The sequence below is a fragment of the Sinocyclocheilus anshuiensis genome, unplaced genomic scaffold (assembly GCF_001515605.1).
Source record: "Sinocyclocheilus anshuiensis isolate Anshui unplaced genomic scaffold, SAMN03320099.WGS_v1.1 scaffold262, whole genome shotgun sequence".
Lineage (NCBI taxonomy): Eukaryota > Metazoa > Chordata > Actinopteri > Cypriniformes > Cyprinidae > Sinocyclocheilus > Sinocyclocheilus anshuiensis.
In genome coordinates, this window is record NW_015547650.1 from 743066 (window position 1) to 766306 (window position 23241).

Consider the following 23241-nt stretch of genomic DNA (forward strand, 5'->3'; position numbering starts at 1 on the left):
AAAAAGTTACACTACTATTACATTTTAAATAGGGTAACTTGTAATCTGTAACCTATTACATTTTCAAAGTAACCTTCCCAACACTGATGATACCATATAGTTTCCGTATTTTATTGCTGAGTTTAAATCTGTTATTGAAACCTACTCGTCAAGATCTTAGTCATTCCCTTTTCAAGTAGCCTATTACAACAGCAGCCTTGAGGCAGTTACTAAGATGGTCGCTGACCTGCCTTGAAAGAAAAGTTCTCCCAAAAATGAAAATTGACACCCTCAGGCCATTCAAGATGCAGATATGTTTGTTTCTGCATTGGAACAGATTTGGACAAAATAGCATTACATTACTTGCTCACTAATGTATCGTCTGAAGTGAATGGATGCCGTCAGAATGAGAATCCAAATAGCTGATAAAAACATCAAAATAATAAAGTGACTCCAGTCCATCAATTATTTTCATGAGCTGTGTGTTTGTAAGAAACAATCCATAATTAAGGCATATTAACTTTAAACTGTTGCTTCTGGACAAAATACCATTATCCATTATCCATAATAACACTTCCTCCAGTGAAAAAGTCCATCCCTGTTGTCCTCTCACATCCAAAACATCCATCAACATATTTGTTTAGCACAGTTTTGGACCGTTTCTGCTAGCAAACAGTGCTTGATCTGTGCATATTTCTCTCCTGATTCAGATGAGATGGATAGAGGATTCATATTTTATAGCTGGAAACAGTTTGAAGTCAAAAAGGTCTTATTGATAAATTTGTTTCTTACAAACATGCAGCTTTTCACCTCACAAGCCATTAATTGATGGACTGAAGTCATGTGGATTACTTGTGGATTATGGTGATGTTGTTATCAGCTGTTTAGACCAGGGGTGTCCAAACTGCGGCCCGTGGATGAATGTTAAGCGGCCCGCAGCTGTTTTAATAGTCTATATTATATATGGCCCGCCAAGCATAATTTACAAAATAGGCCTATGCAGTTTCACAATGTCAACACAAGATGGCAGCACTAAATTTTAGACCAGATGTAGCAGTAAAACGTGAGCGATATCAATTTGATAACTCATATGCGCTCTCATTTTTTTAGCGCACGCAAATTCCTAAACGCGTCAAAAGTGGAAGAGCGCGACTCGTTTGAACCGCGCTGCACAGACCGTTATTAGCTCTGCCTAAAGACAGCGCAGCGCGAACTCAGAACAAATGCGTTTACTCACTGACTGATCTCGATCACGCGATTAATAAACATAGCTGTGAGATCCAATGAGAAGCGTTTGAGTTTGGAGCAGAACTCTCCGATACAAACCACGGATGTCGTGGTGATTTAAACTAGTTTAAAGGCAGATGAAACAGCGCCGACATTCTCAACAACACTGATGCGGAAATTGTCAACACTGATGCGACAACAATGCAGTCAGAATACGTTTCAATCCACAAAATCACCAACATTTACAATGGATTTACTGTAGTAACAGTAACTGTGGGATTGTGGCAGAAATGTAGGATATTCATAGCAAATTATATTATATTATTAATGTAGACATGTAGGCCAATTGAATGTAAGGTAAGAGAGTAATGAAATATAGGCCAAATTAAATATATTTTTGTTATAAGCAGTTTTGTGCTTTTCTATTTATACAAAATACATTTGTTTATAGACTAAATACCACAAAGCCATTCTATATATGTATAATGATTAAAACTTTAAAAGCAAGGTTGTCAATATTTACAGATTTTTACATCCTCAACAAAACTCAAGCTACTGCTAATGTTAACTCAAGCTACTGTCATATATATATCACAGAAAGCTGGAATATGAGAGTTTTGGTTAAGGAAGAGTGTGAAAATTGAATCTGTTAATAGCTGGTTATTTGTTAGAAGAAGGCCTTTGTGTTGGGTTTGTTTAAGTGGCTCATTTGATAGCTGTCATTTTATTGTCTCTGGTCTGTCAATGGATTTTGGTCCGGCAGTAGATTTTCCCGTTCCGGTGTCCTTGTAGCAGAACTCATTGGAGCAGAACTCCCTGACCTTTGCTGTCCATGTCCCATTTTAGCAGAACTCCCAAACCAATGCACTTTAGCAGAACTCCCTGCCTCTTGCAGTTCCTGTCCCATTGTAGCAGCACCTATATTAAATACAGCAAAGTAATTTCCAGTTAATTGTACTTAGACTTTAAATTTACATTTATACCTCATAATGCTTTCAAGTCAGCAAGTTTTATTTATTAAGAGAACAAAAATTTGGAAATGCTTTAAAGGAGTCATATGATGCGATTTCAATTGTTCATGAAACATGGTTTTATGTTTACGTGGCACGATACGCAACATGTAAAAAGACAGTATAAGTCATTATAATCCATAATTATGTCCCCCACTGGATGCAACAAATGCCTCGTTTATAATGGGTTTTAATGTTTTTGTCTCATCGCTCCGGCCGGACAGGGTATCACAGTATGGTAAGGGACGTAACATTTCCGTCACACGCTTGAGGTATTCATCCAATCACAACGCACTGGATAGATGGCCAATCAGAGCACACCTCGCTTTTCAGAACTATGAGCTTTGTAAAAATCGAAGCGTTTCAGAAAGGCGGGGCATAGAGGAGCAACAATAATGTACATTATGTGAAAAATAATGTGTTTTTTGAACCTTAAACCGCATAAACACATTGCATTACACCAAATACACAAAATAATGTTCTTTTTAGCAACATCATATGACCCCTTTAAGAATGCATATAACACTTTCATCTTGGGGACTAATTACATCCACTCTTCAATCTAAAGACTTGTGTTTTCCCTCTTAAGCGCTGTTTTGACGGGATTCATTTTTTGAGTGGCACTGCTGTTAATGTTATTTCTTGTACTGATGCAGATGGAATTATGATCTGCGGTTACTTTTTTTTTTTATGTGTATGTTCATTTCATATTATTTTTTCTACTTGTTAAGAATATAGTGGTTTCAAAACATTGCTTTGCTTCAGCTTCAACATCTGCTATTATAATGAAAAAGGTATTTTCATTATAATAATGTTTTTTTTACACAAAGAAAACATTTTTCTTTTAAGGACTGTTTACTGAAAGCTTCTTTGGGGAACCAAAAATTGTTCTTCACTCTTAAAAATAAATTTGAAAATAAAAATTATGTTTGCACTGATGCCATAAAAGAACCTCAACGAACCATTCATTAAAATTAAACATTCAATTTTTTAACAAGCACATTTTAATAATCTAAAAATCTTTTGTGCAATGGAAAGTTTCCATGGATGTTAATGTTTCTTTATGGAACCATAAATGCAAATAAAGAACATTTATTTTTAAGAGTGGAACCACTGAACACCCCATTTTGGAACTTTTTTTAGTTCCAAATAGTATGAGATTAACCACAAACTATTATTTTACCCAGAATGCCTAATCCAAAATGAAAGTGAACCAGGCATACATTCACAAGTTTTACACAGCAAGAAAATTTGCCAAATTTCAAAATAAATGAGAAAGATTTTGAAAATGTTATAGCAGCAAAAAGTTATATACCTCTCAAGATTTCATTAGAGTACACCTGAAAAGTAGTATGTTCGTTGTGTCAAAATTGTTTGTACCAAAGTTGAGAAAAAAGTACATCTGCAAAACACAAATTTACCTCGGCTCCTTAACAAAAACTAGTGTGAATAAAGCTTTAGTCTCCAAATCACTGTTTTCAGCTTCTCATTTACATGGGAGTCAAAGCTGAGGTTTAAATCAATGGTCTAGTACTGCATAACACTCCATCTGATAAAACAAAGACTACATGCTGACCCCTCACAGAGCACACCATAGGCCCACACCATCTGTGACCACCAAGTGGGCTTTGTTACCACGGTATGGCAGATCTGATGAGATTCAGATGGGGAGGGGAGTCTTCATCTCAGTGTGCGCAAATGAAAATCCTGAGGAAAAAGTTCCACCTCTATGGACACTTTTGACTAAAAATATATTTTGCTTACTAGGAAAGAATATTATATATAGTTTAGTATACTAGAGTACTTACTTCTTTTGAGGAATTACAGATGTGAGGGAGGTTTTGACCCCTTGAAGGGGGAGGTATGGGAACATTACTAACTGCAGCCGCAATCTGTTCCTTGTGCAACAGGTAGGCTAGTCTTCATGTTACAGAGAAGCCGGAATGACGGTATAGCTTATCTTTCAAGCCATAAATCAGTTGGTTATCTGTGCCGAGATGTCTGATGGTGTGGAATAGTCATGTTAGCATCTTAGTGTGACTTCTCATTATGAATGAAACAGCTGCCTGTTGCGTCTCCATCTGGGACACAATGGCCTCTGAATACAACATGCTAATGAAACTGTGGCTGTAAACAAAGCCCCCAAAGAAGCTTAAATGCATCTATGCAGACTCGGAGGCAGGTTCCAACCACACAAAACAGTTATCAAGAGAGGACGTCAAAAAAAAGGTCAAGGGAAATAGTGAACCATTTGCAGTTTTCAAAAAGAATGGGAAATAATGGCAACCAAAACACAAATATACCAGTTCTTCCTCAAACGTGAAAGAAAAATAAAGAAGGTTGTGTTAATGAATTTACATATTCATTATATTATTGCTAAAAGAAAAGACTCAATTAGCAATCTCTTCAAATGTACACAAAGAGAAAGAATTTAAGGCACCAAAACAAACAAACAAAAATGTTGTCAGACATTTATATTTAAGTCACCAGAATAGTTTAAATTCATCCTGACCTTTTGGATACTCGTAACAGCATTTTTAAAAGACCGGGTAAAAGGTAAAATTAAATATTCCACCAATAAAACAAGACAAGTGGGGCGGGTCTTCATAATACAATTGACAGCGGTCTCTCCAATCACATCGAAGAACGGATTTACGTTACCGCGCTCCTGTCCAATCAGATGTCAGCGAGGTTGGCGCTGCTCTCGACGCGCATTTCAGTTCTCAGGTTCAGTCCGTTTTGATTCACTCTTCCTCCTCGCGTCAGACCGTGTCCTACCTCATCCCACCGCTTTTCTCGGACATTTTTCTTTGAAACATCTCTATAAACCACCATGGCTGATACCGCTGTTGATACGACTACCACCCCAGAGATCACCGCAAAGGTATGTTTGCTTGAAACATTCGTATTTGAAGAAATTAGACCTTCCTGGTAATTCAATAGAGAAAAAGCGACCAGTCAGTGAGAGGTTTTATCAGCGATAAATGTTATTCTTATCGAGAAAATGTTCAAACAGTATTCTTTGAACATCAGCGTCTTTGTTTCCGTTAATTCACACTTCGCGCCGAATCGTGTTTAATAAATGAATGATTAAATAGACAACCGTTACGCACATTCCATTCAAGAATAAGTCATAAAACCCTCTTTGAGGACTGAATTCGACATTATTTTCCCATATGTACTCGTATCCTATTAACGTTAAATAGAGGGTTCCGGGGGAGTAAATTGGTGAACTATCTGCCACACTTTCGTTCTTTGAACGTGTGTGTGTCTGTGTAAAGTCAAGGCTCTTGATCTCTGCCGCTCGAATAGGCGGGAATATCGCCGCCGCGTGCTGTAGTCGTTCGCGCCCGTGTCACGAGCACGGTGTCTTAGCGCGCGCTCAGCCTCCTTTTGTTTCCAGCCCGGCGCGTGAGCGCGCATGCGCGTGCACGTTTCATACCGGGGAATAAAAGGGGCAACACGGCGCCCCTAAATGACCTTAAGTGACCTCGGCATGTGTGTCGGAACAATAGAGTTAATTCACGAAGGCGTGAACTCGAACTGATTGTCTCTATAATAGATCTATTGTGGTGCAGATTTCAGAGAAAAAACACAGGCAACATTACAAAAAAAAAATCGGATTTAATTTTTCCCCTTTAAATAGCGGTTCCAATTAAACACATGCAACCTTTTCTGACATAATTTCATATGAGTTCACATTGAGTTGCGATTAACGTTTAGAAGGTGACCCATTGCGACTACATGATGCTCGTACTACATGTATGAAAAATTAAATAAATAAAATGAGGTGGTTTTCATGACCCTCGTGTTGGTTTGCCATTTAATGTATTTTGAAAGGCAGTCAGCCAGCTGGTGTGTGTGGTCTGTGGCTCATCTGTGTGCGTGCGTGGGGAAGAAACTCAAGGAAACAAACTTTACCCTTTACTACATATGAGATACTCACACGCTGCATTGTTTATGTAGTTGGAGGGGGTTTATTTATTAACCGATAAACGTCTGCTTCATTTCAGGACTTGAAAGAGAAGAAGGAGGTGGTTGAGGAGGCAGCGGAGGCTGCAAAGGAAAACGGCAGCGAAGACGCACCTGCCAATGGAAATGGAACCGTAAGCTTTGAGTATTTCCCAGCAGGGCTTGTGGCTTTTGTCCCCGAGTACCCTCTCGCTGCGCAGGTGTTGGAGGCCCCCTCCCCCGCTTTCATCGTGCTGCTCTTTGTTTAGGGTTCGAACTGACTGACACAGATGCGTCTTATGAGAAGACAGCTTCAAGGCTGTGCACATGGTTTCTCAGCACATGGCTTTTACATAACTGACCTTCCCGAAAACTTTAAAGATTATCGTAATGATACTTAATCACTGACTTTGCTCGTAAATCCCCAAATCATCTGGTGATATAACAGATTTGGTATCGGTTTCACTCATGGTGCTTTCTCTGTTTTAGACTAATGGTGCTTCACACAAGGAAGAGGAAGCCCATGAGGACGAAGAGGGTGGGGATGATGAGGAGGGTGAGTTTGACTTTGCCTGTGTCATCATTACATAATTTACTAATACAGAAACCGGTTATTGACAAATCCGTTTGGCTTTTAACAGCAGGAGAAGCAGAGGAGGAGGAGAACGGCGCTGAAGAAGAGGCAGATGGGCAACCTGTGAAACGTCCAGCTGAGGAGGAGGAGGAGGAGGAGGAGGTGGGTTCGGGTTTCAGATGCATTTCACAACATTTCCGTCATCTTTACCTCGTCTAATCTCGGCTCGTCTGCTTTCAGGAGGCAGTCGAAACAAAGAAACAGAAGACAGAAGAGAACGGTGACTCCACAGAGGCTGAAGTCCAAGCCTAAAGCTCTCGCCGCCCTTCAGTAGCTCTGTCTGTATGGTCAGTTTGACCTAGTAGAGTTTGTGCTTTCCTGTATATTTCACAGTCCTTCTTTTCGCCGCTACAACATCTTTTTATTGCTTTATTGAGGCCCATAACATCATGACCCTGTCCCCTTTTGTAAGACCTTATTTATTGGTGTAGGACCAACATTAGGACCCTGTATTAAAAGAAACAATGTTTACTTTAGCAAACGTTTAACAAGCACACATTCTACTGTTATTTGACCAGCGGATGTACACACAAGCAACTGAAAGCCTAAGGTTCTGTCATTTTCATGGGTGACATTTTTCTGATCCACTAAAGACCAAAGATGAGTTTTAAGCAGGGGCTAATAGACTATGTTTAACCTGGTTGTGCTGCTAGAAGTTAATCCCTCGCTTTGGCAGATCAGTTAACATAACAGATGGCTCATATGAATGAGAGGGGTTCCTTAGTCAACACATCGCCTGCCCTCTTAACATGTTAATTAACCCCTTTTTAAATCTTGAAGGTCTTTCGTTCCATATGCATTTAAAAGGATTGTATCTTTCTATCCTTATGTACAGTTTGGGGTTTTTGTTTTATCATTGTGTTTTATATGGGAAGTGCAGAATGAAAAAAAATAACAATCTATAACAGAACTGTATGCTGGTACTGGTGTTCTTTCAGTCCTTCAAGCGAAACTTTTTTTTTTTTGTGTGTGTTTTGGTTGCTTTTTGACCACTGCTTTGTATAGTTTGGTTCAGGATTATAAATAAAAAAAACAGTCTTGTCTTTTTAAAACCAGTGCCTCTTGGGTCTTTTCTTAACGTTGTGTTGGGGGTTGCAAGACTTTTTTTTTTTAAAGCTGTTTGAAACAAGATTGGACATGCACCAAGTATGTGCAAGAGGACTGACCTTAACTGGAGCTCAAACTTACGTAAAAAGTAAAAGTAGCTTCTTGCAAAAAGGGTAAAGGAATAGTTCACCCAAAAATGGAAAGTTTCTAAACGTTTAACTCACGCTCAAGCCATCCAAGATGTAGATGAGTGTTTCTTCATCAGAACTGATTTGGAGAAATGTAGCATTACGTGACTTGCTCACCAGTGGATCCTCTGCAGTGAATGGGTGCCGTCAGAATGAGAGTCCAAACAGCTGATAAAAACATCACAATAATCCACATGACTCCAGCCTATCAATTAATGTCTTGTTTATGAGAAATAAATAAAGACATCTTTAACTTCAAACCGTTGCTTCCGGCTAAAATACGAGTCTTATAATATTTCATTCTCCAGTGAAAAAGTAATCTTGTCTGAATCAGGAGGGAAATATGCACAGATCAAGCACCGTTTTCAAGCCAAACCGTTCAAAACAAATACGTTTAGTGAATTTTGATGTGAGAGGCCAACTGGGGGACACTTTTTTGTTTTTTTTGCGGAAGTGTTATTTGGATTGTGGACTTGAAGTGATGGCTTGAAGTTAAAATGCCTTAATGATGGATCTGTTTCTTATAAATATGCAGCTTTTGGTTTCACAAGACGTTACCTGATGGACTGGAGTGGTGTGGATTATTGTGATGTTTTTATCAGCGGTTTGGACACTCATTCTGACGGCACCCATTCACTGCAGAGGATCCATTGGTGAGCAAGTGATGTAATGCTACATTTCTCCAAATCTGTTCTGACGAAGAAACAAACTCTACTATATCTTGGATGGCCTGAGTAAAATTTGTACCAAATTTTCATTTCTGGTTGAACTATTCCTTTAATAGCTTCAGTTTGACCTCCATTTGAGATCCTACAGCGCCCCCTGCTGGTTAAACTTTCCACACTGATGGAAAGTGTATTTACTAGAAACTACAAGTCTTATTTTGTGCGTGTTTAAATCAGAACGACACCTGCAGCAGAAAACTTTCGTCCTGTGACAACTGTTTAATTCTCAGAGCATTAACCTGTACAATGCAACTTACACCAGTTTCCTTAGTGGAAGATATCTGTACATGCTCGTGTAGATTACACATGACTGAGGAAAAAAAATGTGATTATGAATTTAGTCTCAACCAGTTCGTGAATGGCTTGCTAACTGGAGTTTTTAAAGGTTTGATGTGTTGCATGTATTGCAAAGCGAAAAAAAATAAAAATAAAAAAGATGCTTAGCAATACAAACACACAATTGTGAGCGCTCTGGTGGAGAGTCCATATCGGTTGTCCAGATTTGTTGTAGTCACCGAACAATACATTCGGCTCGTTCTTCCGCACGGGGCCAGTTTCCGTATTGCGATCACTCACACCCCAGCCTCAACGTCCGCTCTGCCTGATAATGACAAGAACGACTGTCATTACAACGATCACGCCAGACCACAGGGAAGCAGGCATGAGAGCGTGCGTTCCATGACATGGCTCAGCAGGGGAACCATAAATACGCCATTGATGTTTTTCTTACAAATATGTCATCGGAGCGTCCACCAGTGTCAAGCCATGTTACAGTATGGCAAACATGCGACAGAAATATTGGTACTCTTAAGGATGTGTGTAGTAGCTAGCTAGCTAGTATTCAAAAGATGAGCCTGATCACTTTAAAAAATGCTATATGCAAACTGAAGAGCCAATAGACACACACACACGCTCTCTGTTTTACTGTGGTACAGTTCGAAACAGAGGCCTACAGTAAGGCATCAATGCGGCTTTACATGCAAACAAACCGACAGGTGACATCTTCAAACAGTTCATTGACATGTCGACAGGATACATTTGCTTTGGATATGTGAGAGGGGTTTACGTTTATTAAAAGCAATGAACTTCAACAGTTAGCTGAACAGAAACCACATAAAGAGAGTTCAGGGAGCTATAAACAGTTTTGGCTTTGTCCTTCGTGAGGAATCGACAGTAAAAAAATTAATAAAACCCTAAACATTTCACATTATGTACAAGCCAGATGAAAGTAGTCAGGCATCACATGTACACAAACACGCTTTCTCTCACACACACGCACCACACAAGCCTGCAGTCGCTGTTGCAGCATGCTTTAGTTAGAAATCCGAGTGAGATGCATAGTGAAAATCACAGCTCTTTTACCCTCTCTCACATCTCCAGTACTGCGCGCGTGTGGCGTAAGGTGAGGAAGGTGTATCTGAAGCAAGCGCAGGAGTCTGAGCTGTTTGTTGTGTGTGTATGGGGTCCAAAATTAACTTTTACCATGTCTGACAACAGCTGGTAAATTTAGTATACACAGGGGTCCAGAAGTCACTATAATTTTGCATCTTGTTTAATTGAAACCATCAAAAATGATTAATGACAAAGTATTTCGTTTGTTTACTTTGCCTGTTATGAAGCTGACAATTTACTGTAATACAATTATGTAATGTATTTACACCTAAAAATAGTGTAGAATGTGAAATATTTTTTCAACATTTTATTTATGTGTAACAATATTATTACTCTCTCTCTCTCTCTCTCTCTCTCTCTCTCTCTCTCTCTCTATATATATATATATATACTATATATGACAGCCTACTGCTGTCAAACAATAAATCGCGATTAATTGCATCCAAAATAAGTTTTTGTTTACATAATATATGTGTGTGCACTGTGTATATTTATTATGTACATACAAATACACACACATACAGTATATATTTTGAAAATATTTACATGTATATATTTATATTAATATCATTTATATTATATATACATCTATTTAATATATAAACAATATATTTTTCTGAAATATATGTATGTATGTGTGTGTATTTATATACACATAATATACACAGTGCACACACATATATGTGACCCTGGACCTCAAAACCAGTTTTAAGTCGCTTGGGTATATTTGTAGCAATAGCCAAAAAAACATTGTATGGGTCAAAATTATCGTTTTTTTCTTTTATGCCAAAAATCATTAGGATATTAAGTAAAGATCATGTTCCATGAAGATATTTAGTAAATTTCCTACCGTAAATATATCAAAACTTAATTTTTGATTAGTAATATGAATTGCTAAGAACTTCATTTGGACAACTTTAAAGGCGATTTTCTCAATATTTTGATTTTTTTGCACCCTCAGATTCCAGATTTTCAAATAGTTGTATCTCGGCCAAATATTGTTCTATCCTAACAAACCATACATCAATGGAAAGCTTATTTATTCAGCTTACGTATGATGTATAAATCTCAATTTCAGAAAAATTGACCCTTATGACTGGTTTTGTGGTCCAGGGTCACATATATTATGTAAACAAAAAACGTTTATTTTGGATGCGATTAATCGCGAGTAATCGTCTGACAGCACCAATATATCTTTCTGTTTTCTTGTTTTACGTGAAATAAATCTGATTTTAATCTAGTCCCAGAATGATGGGCCCCAATGTATGCATATTTTTTGTACTTTTGAAAAAGGAATTATTTATCTGTTTATGTTTCGTATATTTGTATCCTACAAAATCTGTTACAAAAACATGATTCTGCTCAAAAGATTTGGGGGTCAAATTTGTCCAGACATAGTGAAGTACTGTCAATAAAAGAAAAAAAGGTTTCATAAACATCTGATGAAGTTTTCCACTAGAGTTTTTTCTCTTGTTTGAAGATGGACGGCAGTCATTGATCTTTTATTCATTGGACTGTTTGGATTTCTTTTCTTTGATTCCCAGATATCAAAGAGCTTTATCGTTTTGCATTATGGTTTAATTCATGTTGCAAAAAGTTACCGGTCTGCTGCTTCTGGAGTGTTAATTTTGGACCGGGTGTGTGAGAGATCAGGTCTAAATGTGCACCAGCAGTGGCTGCGTCTCACTCTGGGGAGGCTCACCCTCGGGTGGTGGCAGATGGTACACCACACACAGTGAGGAGTACAGGCACCCCACAAATGACATCAGACTCGCAAAGTACATCACGCCCTGGGCCCCACCCACCAGCGATGTCAGAGGGCCCATCGCCACCGAAACCAGGATCTGTGCCAGGAAGTACTGGCAGCTGAGCAGGGAGATGTCCACCCCCATACCACGCCTGGTCCCGTCCTCTGATGAGCCGCAGAACTGCAGGAACAACATGTGGACATTGACAAAGGGTGACTGTACGTCCTCTTTCTCACAGACATGTCCTGGGTAGGATTTCTAAATCGCCTAAAATGTCTGGGTTTTCCTAATGTTCCTATTGTTTTCATACTTGCTGAAAGTAATGACTGAAAAGTAGTTTGACCAATAGCGTTCAGGCAATGTACATAATCGACCAATCACTGTGTGTGTGACGGTGGGATCTACAGAGAACAGTCAAAACACTGCAAATACACATACATATAATGTATAAGGACCGTCAGTAAAAAAACAAAGCCAAACCCAGGTGTTTTAGGCAATTTAGATCAGCCAGGACATTTCAGTGAAAAAGACAAAGCTACTGTCACCCTAATTGAGATCAATCAAAAATTCAGTTACACAGTTCAGTTTCCATTTAAATTTGTAGTTTCTGTAATTTAGTTTTTGTCATTTAATATTTGTTTTTTAAATATATTTCTATTTAGCTTTATTTTTATTTTAGTTTTAGTCAGTTTAGTACTTTCAACTTATTTTAGTTAGTTGGCAAGGTAACATTTCTAATTTACATTTAAATTCAAATGTTTCATTTAATATTTATATATTTTTTATTTTATTTCAGCTTTGATTATATATATATATATATATATACATATATATATATAGTTTTAGATTTAATTGCAGCCAAAAAGATAAAAAATGTAGTACATGAGGTCGAAAAACACTGACAATAATTTCTTGCTTTATTGTATTGCACATGCAATGGAAGCCTATGAGGCAAAATATTACAGAGGGTTTTTAAAAACAGAAATCAAGCACTTATATTTTTGTTAATTATAACATACAATTACTTTATATGCTGTTTGAGGTGAAAGGTTGTATAAAATCTTTGTTTTATGTGTTGCCAACAACAATATTGCAAATATATATCCTTATATTTTCACTATCCCTATTTCTGTTGTATTGTGTAAAAGTTACTATGTTCACTATAGTTGTGGAAGGAATTTTAAAAATCTATATAATTTTGCACAAACAAGGTTAGCAATTTTGTTACTAGTCTCATTTTCCCAGCTAACAAAAATATGTTCCAAAAACATTTCGCTAATGTTCCCATTAAGTTTCTAAAATGTTCTCTTTTCACATTCAAAACTTCTGTTTTTTTCATATTTAAAAAACTTTTTTTGGCAATGCGAACGTTAAGGAAACATTCTATTTGATCAATTTGAATGTTTCTTTTGAAACAAGTTGTTACATTTAAAAAATGTTAGTTCAAGGTTCAAATAATACATTCCATGAACAATGTATAAATGTTTTTATAATGTTAAACATGTATTTATATGTTTTGCATGTCTTTGTGCTAACATTTTGAAAGCATTATTAAAAACCATACAACTTTAAACAAACATTTAAATAACGTTACTAATATAACGTTTGTTCATAGCTTTGAGAGAACCTTGCCAGAACATTCTGAAAACATTCCCTTTTAGCTGGGTTCACAAATAAAGTTTCATTTGGATGATATTCTTTTGAAATAGTGAGTATATTAATGTTTCTACTGATACTGTGCCCCATAGACCTCCATTATAAGTGCGTTCCCATAAACATGATTTTATTTTGACATCTAATTAGTGTGTGATCTCACCTGTGGGCTCTGGTAGTATTCACAGAGCAGAGAGTAAGGCAGCGTACAGAGAGAAGAGAAGAGAACGCCGTAGGTGACGCAGAGAGACAGCACCACGTACAGGTTGGTGGAGAGAGTGGCCAGCCCTGTGCCCAAACCAAAGGCCAGATAGGCGAAAAAATACAGAGAACGCAATGAGAACCGCTCCTCCAGCTTCTCAAGAATGGCTGCAAGAGGAAAAGACGGAAGAAAGTAATGTGCATACGAAATAATCTTTGTGTATGCTCGAATTGTACGCTTGTACCAACCTGAATAAAAAGCAGCACTAAATGCATAGATGCACATCCCCCAGCAGCCCATGGTGACGCCTGAATTGTAGCGCTTGTACTCCTCTGAATCGTGGTGGGCCTTTGGGTCGCCACCAAACACAACCTCCCCCATAAAGTCTGTGTAGAAGAGCAGCATCCCCTCGAACGATAACCAACCTGTGTCAATCAACATTTGTGATGGAAGATGAAAGATTTGGACATAAAAACACTTTTAAAAATCATTTTATATTAGCCGAACCCCATGCTCCTGATTTATAAAGTTGAGTTTTTTTTTATTAATTATTTTGGCTAATTTAACTATGTTTTAGTTACCTATAAAAGTACAGATCAATTTAACACATATTTAAAATTGTTCCCTAAAACACCTTAGTATTATTTATATATTACTATAGTATTTATTCATATTTTCATTTAGCTTTTATTTCATATTTTTTGTTTTCATTTTTGTTTTAGTCATTTTTATTATTGTTATTAAAAAATACAATTGTAATTTATTTTTATTTCTGTTTTAGTAACTTTAGTACTTCAACTTACCTTACCCTAATTTACCCCTAACTTACCCTAATCTTATTTCCGTTAGTTGCCAATGAGACATTGCTTATGTTCTTTCATTTTCATGTTCATTCATTTTGTAAGCTTTTTTGTATAATATTTACATTTTGTTTTATTTCAGCATTCTTTCATAACTTGAATTTATTTCGGAAAGTATTTAAATATTTTTAATGAATAGCAAACTCAGAAGAAGAAAAAAACATCAGCAAATCCTCTTTGGGCCTGGTGATACATTGTTAGCTAATGCAAGCATATTGTAGTTCAGAAATTTGATCAGCTGTAGGTCTCTAATTCTGTTATCAAAATCTCTATTTGAAGCCTATGTGCAATGTCTGTGCTTATTATTAAAACAACAAATATGAGCCTCAGACATTTTGTACATGCCTAATGGAATTCAAAACCTTCATTACCCAAGAAATGGTTGGTGCACAGGCTTCGTAAACATGGAGGCATCCTATAGATGGCGGTACAGAGCAGCTTTATTGACATTTGAGAGTCTGCTTCATGGCTGCCACTGAGGTCACTGTCATAACGCATGCCACTCAGCAATATATTTGCCACCTTGGGAAAAGAGCAACATTTGGGAAAAGAGCAACATGCTAAAGTTCAATGGCAAGTTGTATCCATAAAAATGCATGAGTATACACTTTTAAAAAAACTAATTAGAAATGTTGCTTGGCAACTAAGTGAAATAAAATAAAATTATACAGAAATATAAAAAACTAATAAAAATGGCAAAAGCACAATACAACAAAATTACTTGAACTGAAACTAAATTTAAAATATAAACTGAAAATGTGAAAATAATAGCTAATTCAAAATATTAATAATTCTATAATAATATACAAATGATACAAAAATAAGGAAATTAAGGAAATTTATTTAAATATGGTAAAATCTGTTAAAACGTATTTGGGAGTAGTATCGTTTTATAAGTAATTAAAAAATAGTAAAATTATACAGCATAATTCATAAACAAAAATGAAAAAAAATGTTGTCTTGACAGCTAACTGAAATAAAAATGTTAAGAGTACTAAAATTACAAACTGAAATAAAATAAACTTTAAGAAATATGAAAAACAAAAACCAATAAAAATGACAAAAGCACATTACAACAAAATTACTTGAACTGAAACTAAAAAAAAAAAAAAAAAAAAATGAAAATATGAAAATAATAGCTAATTCAAAATATTAATAATACTATAATAATATACAAATAATACTAAAATACGGAAATTAAGGAAATTTATTTAAATATGGTAAAATGTGTTAAATGTAGTTGGGAGTAATTAAAAATGTAGTCAAAATATTCAGAATAATAAACAAAAATGGAAAAAAAAACTTGTCTTGACAGCTAACTGAAATAAAAAATGTTTAAGTAATAAAGTTATTAAAGTTAAAGCTGAAATAAAAATAAATAAATCTAAATAGACATTTAAAAAAATGTAGAAAAATGTGACAAAGGCACATAACAAAATGACGTAAACTGAAACTAAAATTAATCTGAAAATACAAAAATATAAACTAATTCAAAAATATTCATAAATACTCTTACGATAATACTTAAAATAACACTGATTTTCAGTTAATTGATTTAAATATGGTAAAATATTAAATGGATTTGGGAGTAATATACTTTTACAGGAAAATTAAAACAATCAAAAAATAATTAATAAATGAAAACAAAAATTGTTGACTTGGCAACTAACTAATATTAAGTTCAAGTGCAATAAATTAAAACTGAACAGACATTTTAAAATAATACAAATGACAAAAGCACATAAAATGTCTAAAAATAAAAGCTAATTCACAATAAAAAGAGTGTGTAAATAATACTTGGTTCAGATAGCAATACTCAGGCAATTATGTGTATTTATGCACATTGACAAACCTGCAGTACAAACTGACCTGTTGACTGAAGGTGACAGTGCGTCTACGACCGTTGTCCAAACCACCGCTCGGAGCAATCAGCGGGTCCTCCATTAAGGCCAGGCTCTGGGGGCGCTTCAGTATCCCTGAGGTACTGCCTCGCTGTGACCCTGACGCAGCCTGTTGGCCCTCATTAGGCTGGTCAGCAGGTTCAGTGGCTTGCTTTTGCTCATTAGCTTGCAGCGCTTCAGTTGCCAACAGCTCTCCATTAGGCTGCGAGAGTTTGTTTTGCTGTGCAACTTCATTTGCGGCAAACGTTTGACTTTGAGGAGGAGGGGGCGTGTCCCCAGGAGGAAGAGGCGGAGCCACCACCTCGAGTTTTAATGGAGTCTGCTGTCCGGTGTAGCATTCAATCAATACTCTGTCTATGTAGGAGGTGCCTAAGGAGGAAGCAAACTCATTAATGCCCGTGAGCGAGTTATCCCGACTGATGAAGCTGCCGTATTTGGGCGTCAGAGGACTGAGAGGGGAAATGGGGCTGGTGAGGCCTGCGTAGAGACGTGCGTTGGCGCTACTCGAGCGGCCCAGTGGATCCTGGTAGTGGCAATTGGCGAACTGGCTGTTATAAAGGGCTTCGTCCTCGTCCTCGTCGTCCTGGTCCGCAGCGGCTCTGGGAGGAGGAGGTGGGGAGGGCGGCAGAGGCAGATTGGGGCTCTTGAGGTTGCGGGTGCTTCTGGTTTGAGGCTGGGACTGGGGTAAAAGTCGCTCTGGGATACTGGTGAGGGTCATGGCCGTGGTGGCAGCGAGGGTGATGCTGGTGAACAGGTATATGACCCGGAGCTGGCCACCCATCGACCTTCCAAACTCAGTTTTGTCCCAGTTAATGCCACCCACAATGTAGCCGAAGCCGCCGCCAAGACCTGGGTTAAATTGAAGATGCAGCAGCAATGTGATTCAGTGTTGTTATTCTTAACTAAATGTAAGACTGTTAAAAAACGGGTTTGGTAATTGAAATAAAGCAGAAATAAAATAAAGCATAAATATGACTAGAGATGCACCGATTGCAATTTTCTTGGCCGATTCCGATTTTTTTTTTGTTAGTGTGATCTGCCGATACCGATTTTTGTCGATTCCGATTTTCTTTCTAAGAACTATAATTGACAGCATATACAAACAAAAATCTACTTTTCTTCAACGCAAAGTTTTATTTTCATTAAAAAAAAACACAAGTAAAAAGTCAGTAATAAAATAAGAACAAATAAAAAAATGGCAAACAACAGCACAAACAAATGCAATAGAATAAAGAGAGCTATGAAACTACGTTTTTCAGGTTAAGTAAGTTTTTATTCAATTAAGAAATACTGCATAAATTAAAGTAATCAAATGTAAAATAACACATCCAGTGTTTTATGATACTTTAATTTCTGTAGTCTTCATTGTAAAAATTAAATACAGATTAATGCTTACCATTAAAGTTATAAAACGTATTCAGTCAAGAGCAGAAAATAATTTTCTTTGTCTTTTGTTCTTTGATTAACATGACAGACAGCAGCATAAATATTGGACTGCGGTCCCTTTAAGAGTTTATCCACGGACCCAATATACTGTTACACAACATACTCTTTTTCAAGTTATTTAACGTTCCAAAACTGACTGTTTAACTGGATACTCGCCAAGACGGGCATTTTGACATAATTTTGTATGTATTTGACCATTTTAGCCCAGTTAGCCACTCATTTTGGTATTTGTGGCTCACAAGCTGTTTGAGACTGAGCGTGGCTTGTGCGCTCCACTAATATAGATCAGTGGTGGTGAGCGCGCTTTTGGTATAAGCGCGAAACCTGCGGGAATGACTAAAATAATGCGCAATACAAGCACTATTTAACCGGAGCGAATGAGACGTGTGTGAGAGAGAAGGGGTCGTCGGAGAGATGAGAGTGAGAATGCGCTGGCTGATGTTATTGCCTGTGCCGCTGGTAACAAAACGGATCGGCTCGAAATCGGAAAGAAGTGAGACTGACCGGCCGATCACAGATCCGGGCCGATCATAAGGAAAATCGGCCGATTCCGATCCCTGGCCGATCGATCGGTGCATCTCTAAATATGACATTTAAAACTTAAAAAACGTAAACAAAAATGTAAAAGTTTTCCTTTTGTAGTTGCAATAAAGCTGAAATAAAATTAAATATAAATACTAGATAATATTAGGACATTTGAAAACCTGCCTTGGCCACTACATTAAATATATACTGAAACTGAAAAAAAACTAAATATTGAAACTAAAATAAATGTCTAGTAAGTACTAAAATCACTAAAACTGAAATAAAAATAAATTAAATCTAAATAGAATTACTTCAAAAATGAAAATTAATAAAAATGATAAAACCACAAAACAAAATTATTAAAACTAAAATGAAAACTGAAAATATAAAAATACTAGCTAACTCAAAATACCTATAAATACTATTATAATATATAAATAATACTAAAATAAAACTCCTTTTCATGGAATTGATTTAATTTGGTAAAATGTGTTAAATGGATCTAGGAGTACTATACTTTTATAGGTAACTGAAATCATTGTCAAATTTGACAAAATCAAAAACTGATTAGTTTAAGTTGAAGTACAAAAAATTACAAAAATGAAAAATGAAATAAAAATAAATTAAAGCTAATTAATTTTTTTACACTAATGAAAGTGACAAGTCACAAAACAAAATGACTATAATAATATGCTATAATAATTTATAAATAATAATAAAATAACAGATTTTCAGGTAATTAATTAAATAAGATTAAATGTGTTAAATCGATCTGGGAGCACTATACATTTAACAAAAAAAAAGTCAAATTTGCCAAAATAATTAATAAATAAAAACTGAAAGGATGTGTACAACTGACAAAAAAGACTTAAACTAAAATGAAACTAAAAACTGAAAATATTAAAATAAAAGCTAATTCAAAATGATGACGTATATTAGATTTTGAGAATTATGAGAAAAAAGTCCTTATGTGAAAACCACGACTCAAGCAGTTAAGTTAAAAACAAAATAATGCTTTAAATTAACATTTAACCATAATTAATAAAGTTTTTCTCTAACCTGCCAGGAGAGCGTGAATATTTAGGCCTCGGTCCTGGTCCTCTGGGCTACACACATCCATCATGTACGCATGACTGGGGTTATCCGCCGAGTCGGCACTGAAGTCCATCAGAACCACGCCGCACACCGTCAGCACGATGCCCCACTTGTGATCCAGAGTGGTGTCCCCCACAGCCGTTCCAATGTCCCGTCCATTCAGCACCAGTGTTAGACCCAGCAGAGCCCCTGCAAACACACCAAAAGAGCAACATCAAAGTATTTTAAATTCAAAATGAAACTCTAGTTTCAGTATCACATGTTAAAGGATTAGTTCACTTCTAGAATGAAAATTTGCTGATAATTTACTCACCCCTTTGCCATCCAAAATGTTTATGTCTTTCTTTCTTCAGTCGAAAAGTAACGAAGGTTTTTGAGGAAAACATTCCAGGATTTTTCCCCATATAGTGGACTTCAATGGTGGCCAACGGGTTGAAGGTCCAAATTGCATTTTCAATGCAGCTTCAAAGTACTCTACACGATCCCAGCCGAGCGAAACAATCGGTCATTTTCTAAAAAAAAATTAAAACTATATACTTTTTAACCACAAATGCTTGTCTTGCACTAGCTCTGCGATGCGCATGCGCGACGTCACGCATTACGTAATCACGTTGTAAAGGTCATGCGCGGTTAGCTCTTCGTCGGTGTACTTTCCTCCAACTTCTAAATAGTCCGACATCATTGTTTTATCTTTTTTTGTAAAGGGAGTTTGACTTTCTTTGCATGTTCACTTTGTAAAGACTGGGTTGGTATTTCCGCCTACGTCACGCGTGACCTTTCCAACATGATCACGTAATGCATTATGTTGGGCTGGTGCAAGATGTGCATTTTTGATTAAAAGTATATACATTTGTGTTCTTCTTAGAAAATGACCGATTGTTACGCTAGATAAGACCCTTATTCCTTGTCTGGGATCGTGTAGAGCCCTTTGAAGCTGCACTGAAACTGCAATTTGGACCTTCAACCCATTGGCCAACACTGAAGTCCAAAAATCCTGGAATGTTTTCCTCAAAAACCTTAATTTCTTTTCGACTGAAGAAAGAAAGACATGAATCTTGGATGACATGGGGGTGAGTAAATTATCAGGAAATTTTCATTCTGGAAGTTAGCTAATCCTTTAAAGAGCAAACAAAGAGATCAATTAGTGAAGTTTGCAATAACTAAATTCATACTTCTTACCTATTGCCAGGGCAAAAATAAAAGGTCTCCTGCGGCCAAAGCGAGACGTACATCGGTCACTCCATGCCCCAAGAATTGGTTGCAGAAGGAATCCTGGGAATCATAAAAGAAGACAGACAACTTTACCGGCTAAATGTTGGCTTTAAAAAACTTGAACTTGACAGTGCTCATTCGCTTTTACATTTTCATATTCAATAGAACGGCCAGGATCCCAGCTAATGAAGAGCATTCTCACAACTTTAATGAACGTTTTTTAAAAGTTATAAAGGTTAGGACAAAATGTTTTTAAAGTAATGTTAATGGAACATTCTTCTTAAGAGAAAACATGTTATTTCTACCTGATGAATGTTCTTATAATTTTGAGAGAAAACATTCTTAGAATATTAAGAATAAACATTCAAATAACATTATATCTTGGGTAAGAATAAAATTAGCAGAATGTTGTAAAAAAAAAACTTTTTTGTAACCTTTAAATAACATTACAATCATGTTAAGAAAACTGGACATGTCAACGTTTTTAAACATTTCAAAACATTGTTTGTTTTTATAACCTAAATTTATTACCTGGGATATTCTTCAAAACTTTTTTTTTAATGAATATCTACATACCTAAAATTGGACTGATGAACCACACAAGACTGTAGAACTGGTCGGGCAACCCCATCTGAAGTAACACAGGCGTGACGTACGCCGTTTCCATCGCGTAGCTGAACTCGATCCCAAACAAAATGCAGCCATTGAAGAGAAGCTCGGGGAAAGTGCGTCTCGGTGGAAATTCGCTCAGGTCGAGCTGTTCCAGGGGGCACGGCGTGTTCGGCGGCGGCGGTGGAGACGGCCTGATCAGTTTCCGTCGCTTCGGGTGCCTCTGGAAGTTGTTGGCTCTGTGACTGAGGTGCCGTGTGGTAGACGATGGGAAACTGGACGTTTTGGACAGAGTGGGTCTCCAGGTGCCTTCCTGGGCAGTCCCGAACTTCCCCCCTACAGGACTGGACAGCAGGGGGTCGCTCGGGGTGCCCATTCCAGGAGATGACATTCTGCTCACACTAAAAGGGAAAAAGACAGGAAAAAGCAGTCTGTTGCTGCTCCAGCACAGTGCCAGCTGTACAAAGCACTCTTACACGCTTCCAAAAGTGGGTTTTCACAGTGATGCCCTAGAAAGAAGAATCATTTTCAGTAAACAGTTCTTTAAAAGAACCATTTTTTCTTAGTGTGAACCCAGCTAACAAAAATATGTTCTTAAAACATTTTGTTAACATTCCCATTAAAGCCCCGTTCACACCAAGAACGATAACTATAAAGATAAGTTTGTTTGTTCGTCCAGCGGACAATATCGTCTGTTTCTTCTAAGCGCACGCTCATCTGCTGCTTTAAATTCTCAAGCTCACTATAGCAGGATGGATTCTGTTTGGGTGTCAATGTTTGTATCGTTAATCAGCTGGAACAAAGCGTTCTGAAAGTGATTCAAACGATATCGTTTCTCTGTGCCTTTATTGTTATAGCTGTGGTGTGGACTCTTGAGAATGATTTTTAGAACTATATCTTTATAGTTTTTTTTTTTATGTTTTATTTATTTATTTAGTCATTTAGCAGACGCTTTTATCCAAAGCGACTTACAAATGAGGACAATAAAAGCAGTCAAAACTAACAAAAGAGCAACAATATATAAGTGCAAATGACAAGTCTCAGTTAGCCCAACACAGTACACGTAGCAAGGTGTATATATATATACACATACATATATGAGTGACGTGAGTGACGTGACATGTGGCCAAGTATGGTAACCCATACTCGGAATTAGTGCTCTGCATTTATCCCATCCAAAGTGCACACACACAGCAGTGAACACACACACACCGTGAACACACACCCAGAGCAGTGGGCAGCCATTTTTGCTGCGGCGCCCGGGGAGCAGTTGGGGGTTCGGTGCCTTGCTCAAGGGCACCTCAGTCGTGGTATTGAAGGTGGGAGAGAGCACTGTACATTCACTCCCCCCACCTACAATCCCTGCCGGTACGAGACTCGAACCCGCAACCTTTGGGTTACGAGTCCGACTCTCTAACCATTAGGCCACGACTTCCCCTTATGTATATATACATATACATATACATATATACACATATATATACATATACACATATATACACATACACACATACACACACACATATATATATATATATATATATATATATATATATATATATATATATATATATATATATATACATACACACATACATACATACAAACAAACACACACATACATATATATATATATACATATACATACACATATACATCTATACATACACACATATATATATATATATATACACACATATACACACACATATATATATATATACACATATACACACATATATACTGTATATACATACATATATATATATATATACATACACACACATACACATACACATATATACATATATATATATATATATATATATACACATAC

At 36.8% G+C, this 23241-nt stretch overlaps 2 protein-coding genes across 4 annotated transcripts in view; one reads left to right on the plus strand and one right to left on the minus strand.

The window, feature by feature from the left end:
* Nucleotides 1–4860: 4860 nt before the first annotated feature.
* LOC107701999 (prothymosin alpha) lies at nucleotides 4861–7821 on the plus strand. Of its 2 annotated transcripts, none has more exons than XM_016504172.1 (5): nucleotides 4861–5100; nucleotides 6230–6322; nucleotides 6657–6723; nucleotides 6809–6903; nucleotides 6982–7821. In XM_016504172.1, the coding sequence occupies exons 1-5, from the start codon at nucleotides 5050–5052 to the stop codon at nucleotides 7051–7053; spliced, it is 378 nt and encodes a 125-aa protein (XP_016359658.1). In that variant the 5' UTR covers nucleotides 4861–5049; the 3' UTR covers nucleotides 7054–7821. The 2 variants fall into 2 exon arrangements, with proteins under 2 accessions (XP_016359658.1, XP_016359659.1); XM_016504173.1 differs by having other exon boundaries at nucleotides 4865–5100; nucleotides 6809–6888.
* Nucleotides 7822–8933: 1112 nt separating this feature from the next.
* The window catches only part of LOC107702000 (proton-associated sugar transporter A-like), a 17417-nt gene continuing 3109 nt past the window's right edge, over nucleotides 8934–23241 (minus strand). The window contains exons 2-10 of one of the 2 annotated variants that reach the window (XM_016504176.1): nucleotides 21372–21805; nucleotides 20763–20855; nucleotides 19548–19772; nucleotides 16486–17366; nucleotides 14988–15138; nucleotides 14005–14181; nucleotides 13718–13923; nucleotides 11856–12081; nucleotides 8934–9362 (exon numbers count right to left, since the gene is read on the minus strand). In XM_016504176.1, coding sequence (XP_016359662.1) covers nucleotides 9334–9362; nucleotides 11856–12081; nucleotides 13718–13923; nucleotides 14005–14181; nucleotides 14988–15138; nucleotides 16486–17366; nucleotides 19548–19772; nucleotides 20763–20855; nucleotides 21372–21795 — 2412 coding nt within the window. In that variant the 5' untranslated portion in view covers nucleotides 21796–21805 and the 3' untranslated portion in view covers nucleotides 8934–9333. Of the gene's footprint in view, nucleotides 9363–11645; nucleotides 12082–13717; nucleotides 13924–14004; nucleotides 14182–14987; nucleotides 15139–16485; nucleotides 17367–19547; nucleotides 19773–20762; nucleotides 20856–21371; nucleotides 21806–23241 lie in introns of those variants that run through there. The other variant, XM_016504174.1, reaches the window with a different exon arrangement.

Excerpts from the sequence above, each read along its gene's own strand:
- LOC107701999 (XM_016504172.1), top strand. The coding sequence starts at position 5,050 with ATGGCTGATACCGCTGTTGATACGACTACCACCCCAGAGATCACCGCA. Across the intron at positions 5,101-6,229 it reads CCCCAGAGATCACCGCAAAG|GACTTGAAAGAGAAGAAGGA; the intron begins GTATGTTTGCTT and ends GCTTCATTTCAG. Across the intron at positions 6,724-6,808 it reads GGGTGGGGATGATGAGGAGG|CAGGAGAAGCAGAGGAGGAG; the intron begins GTGAGTTTGACT and ends GGCTTTTAACAG.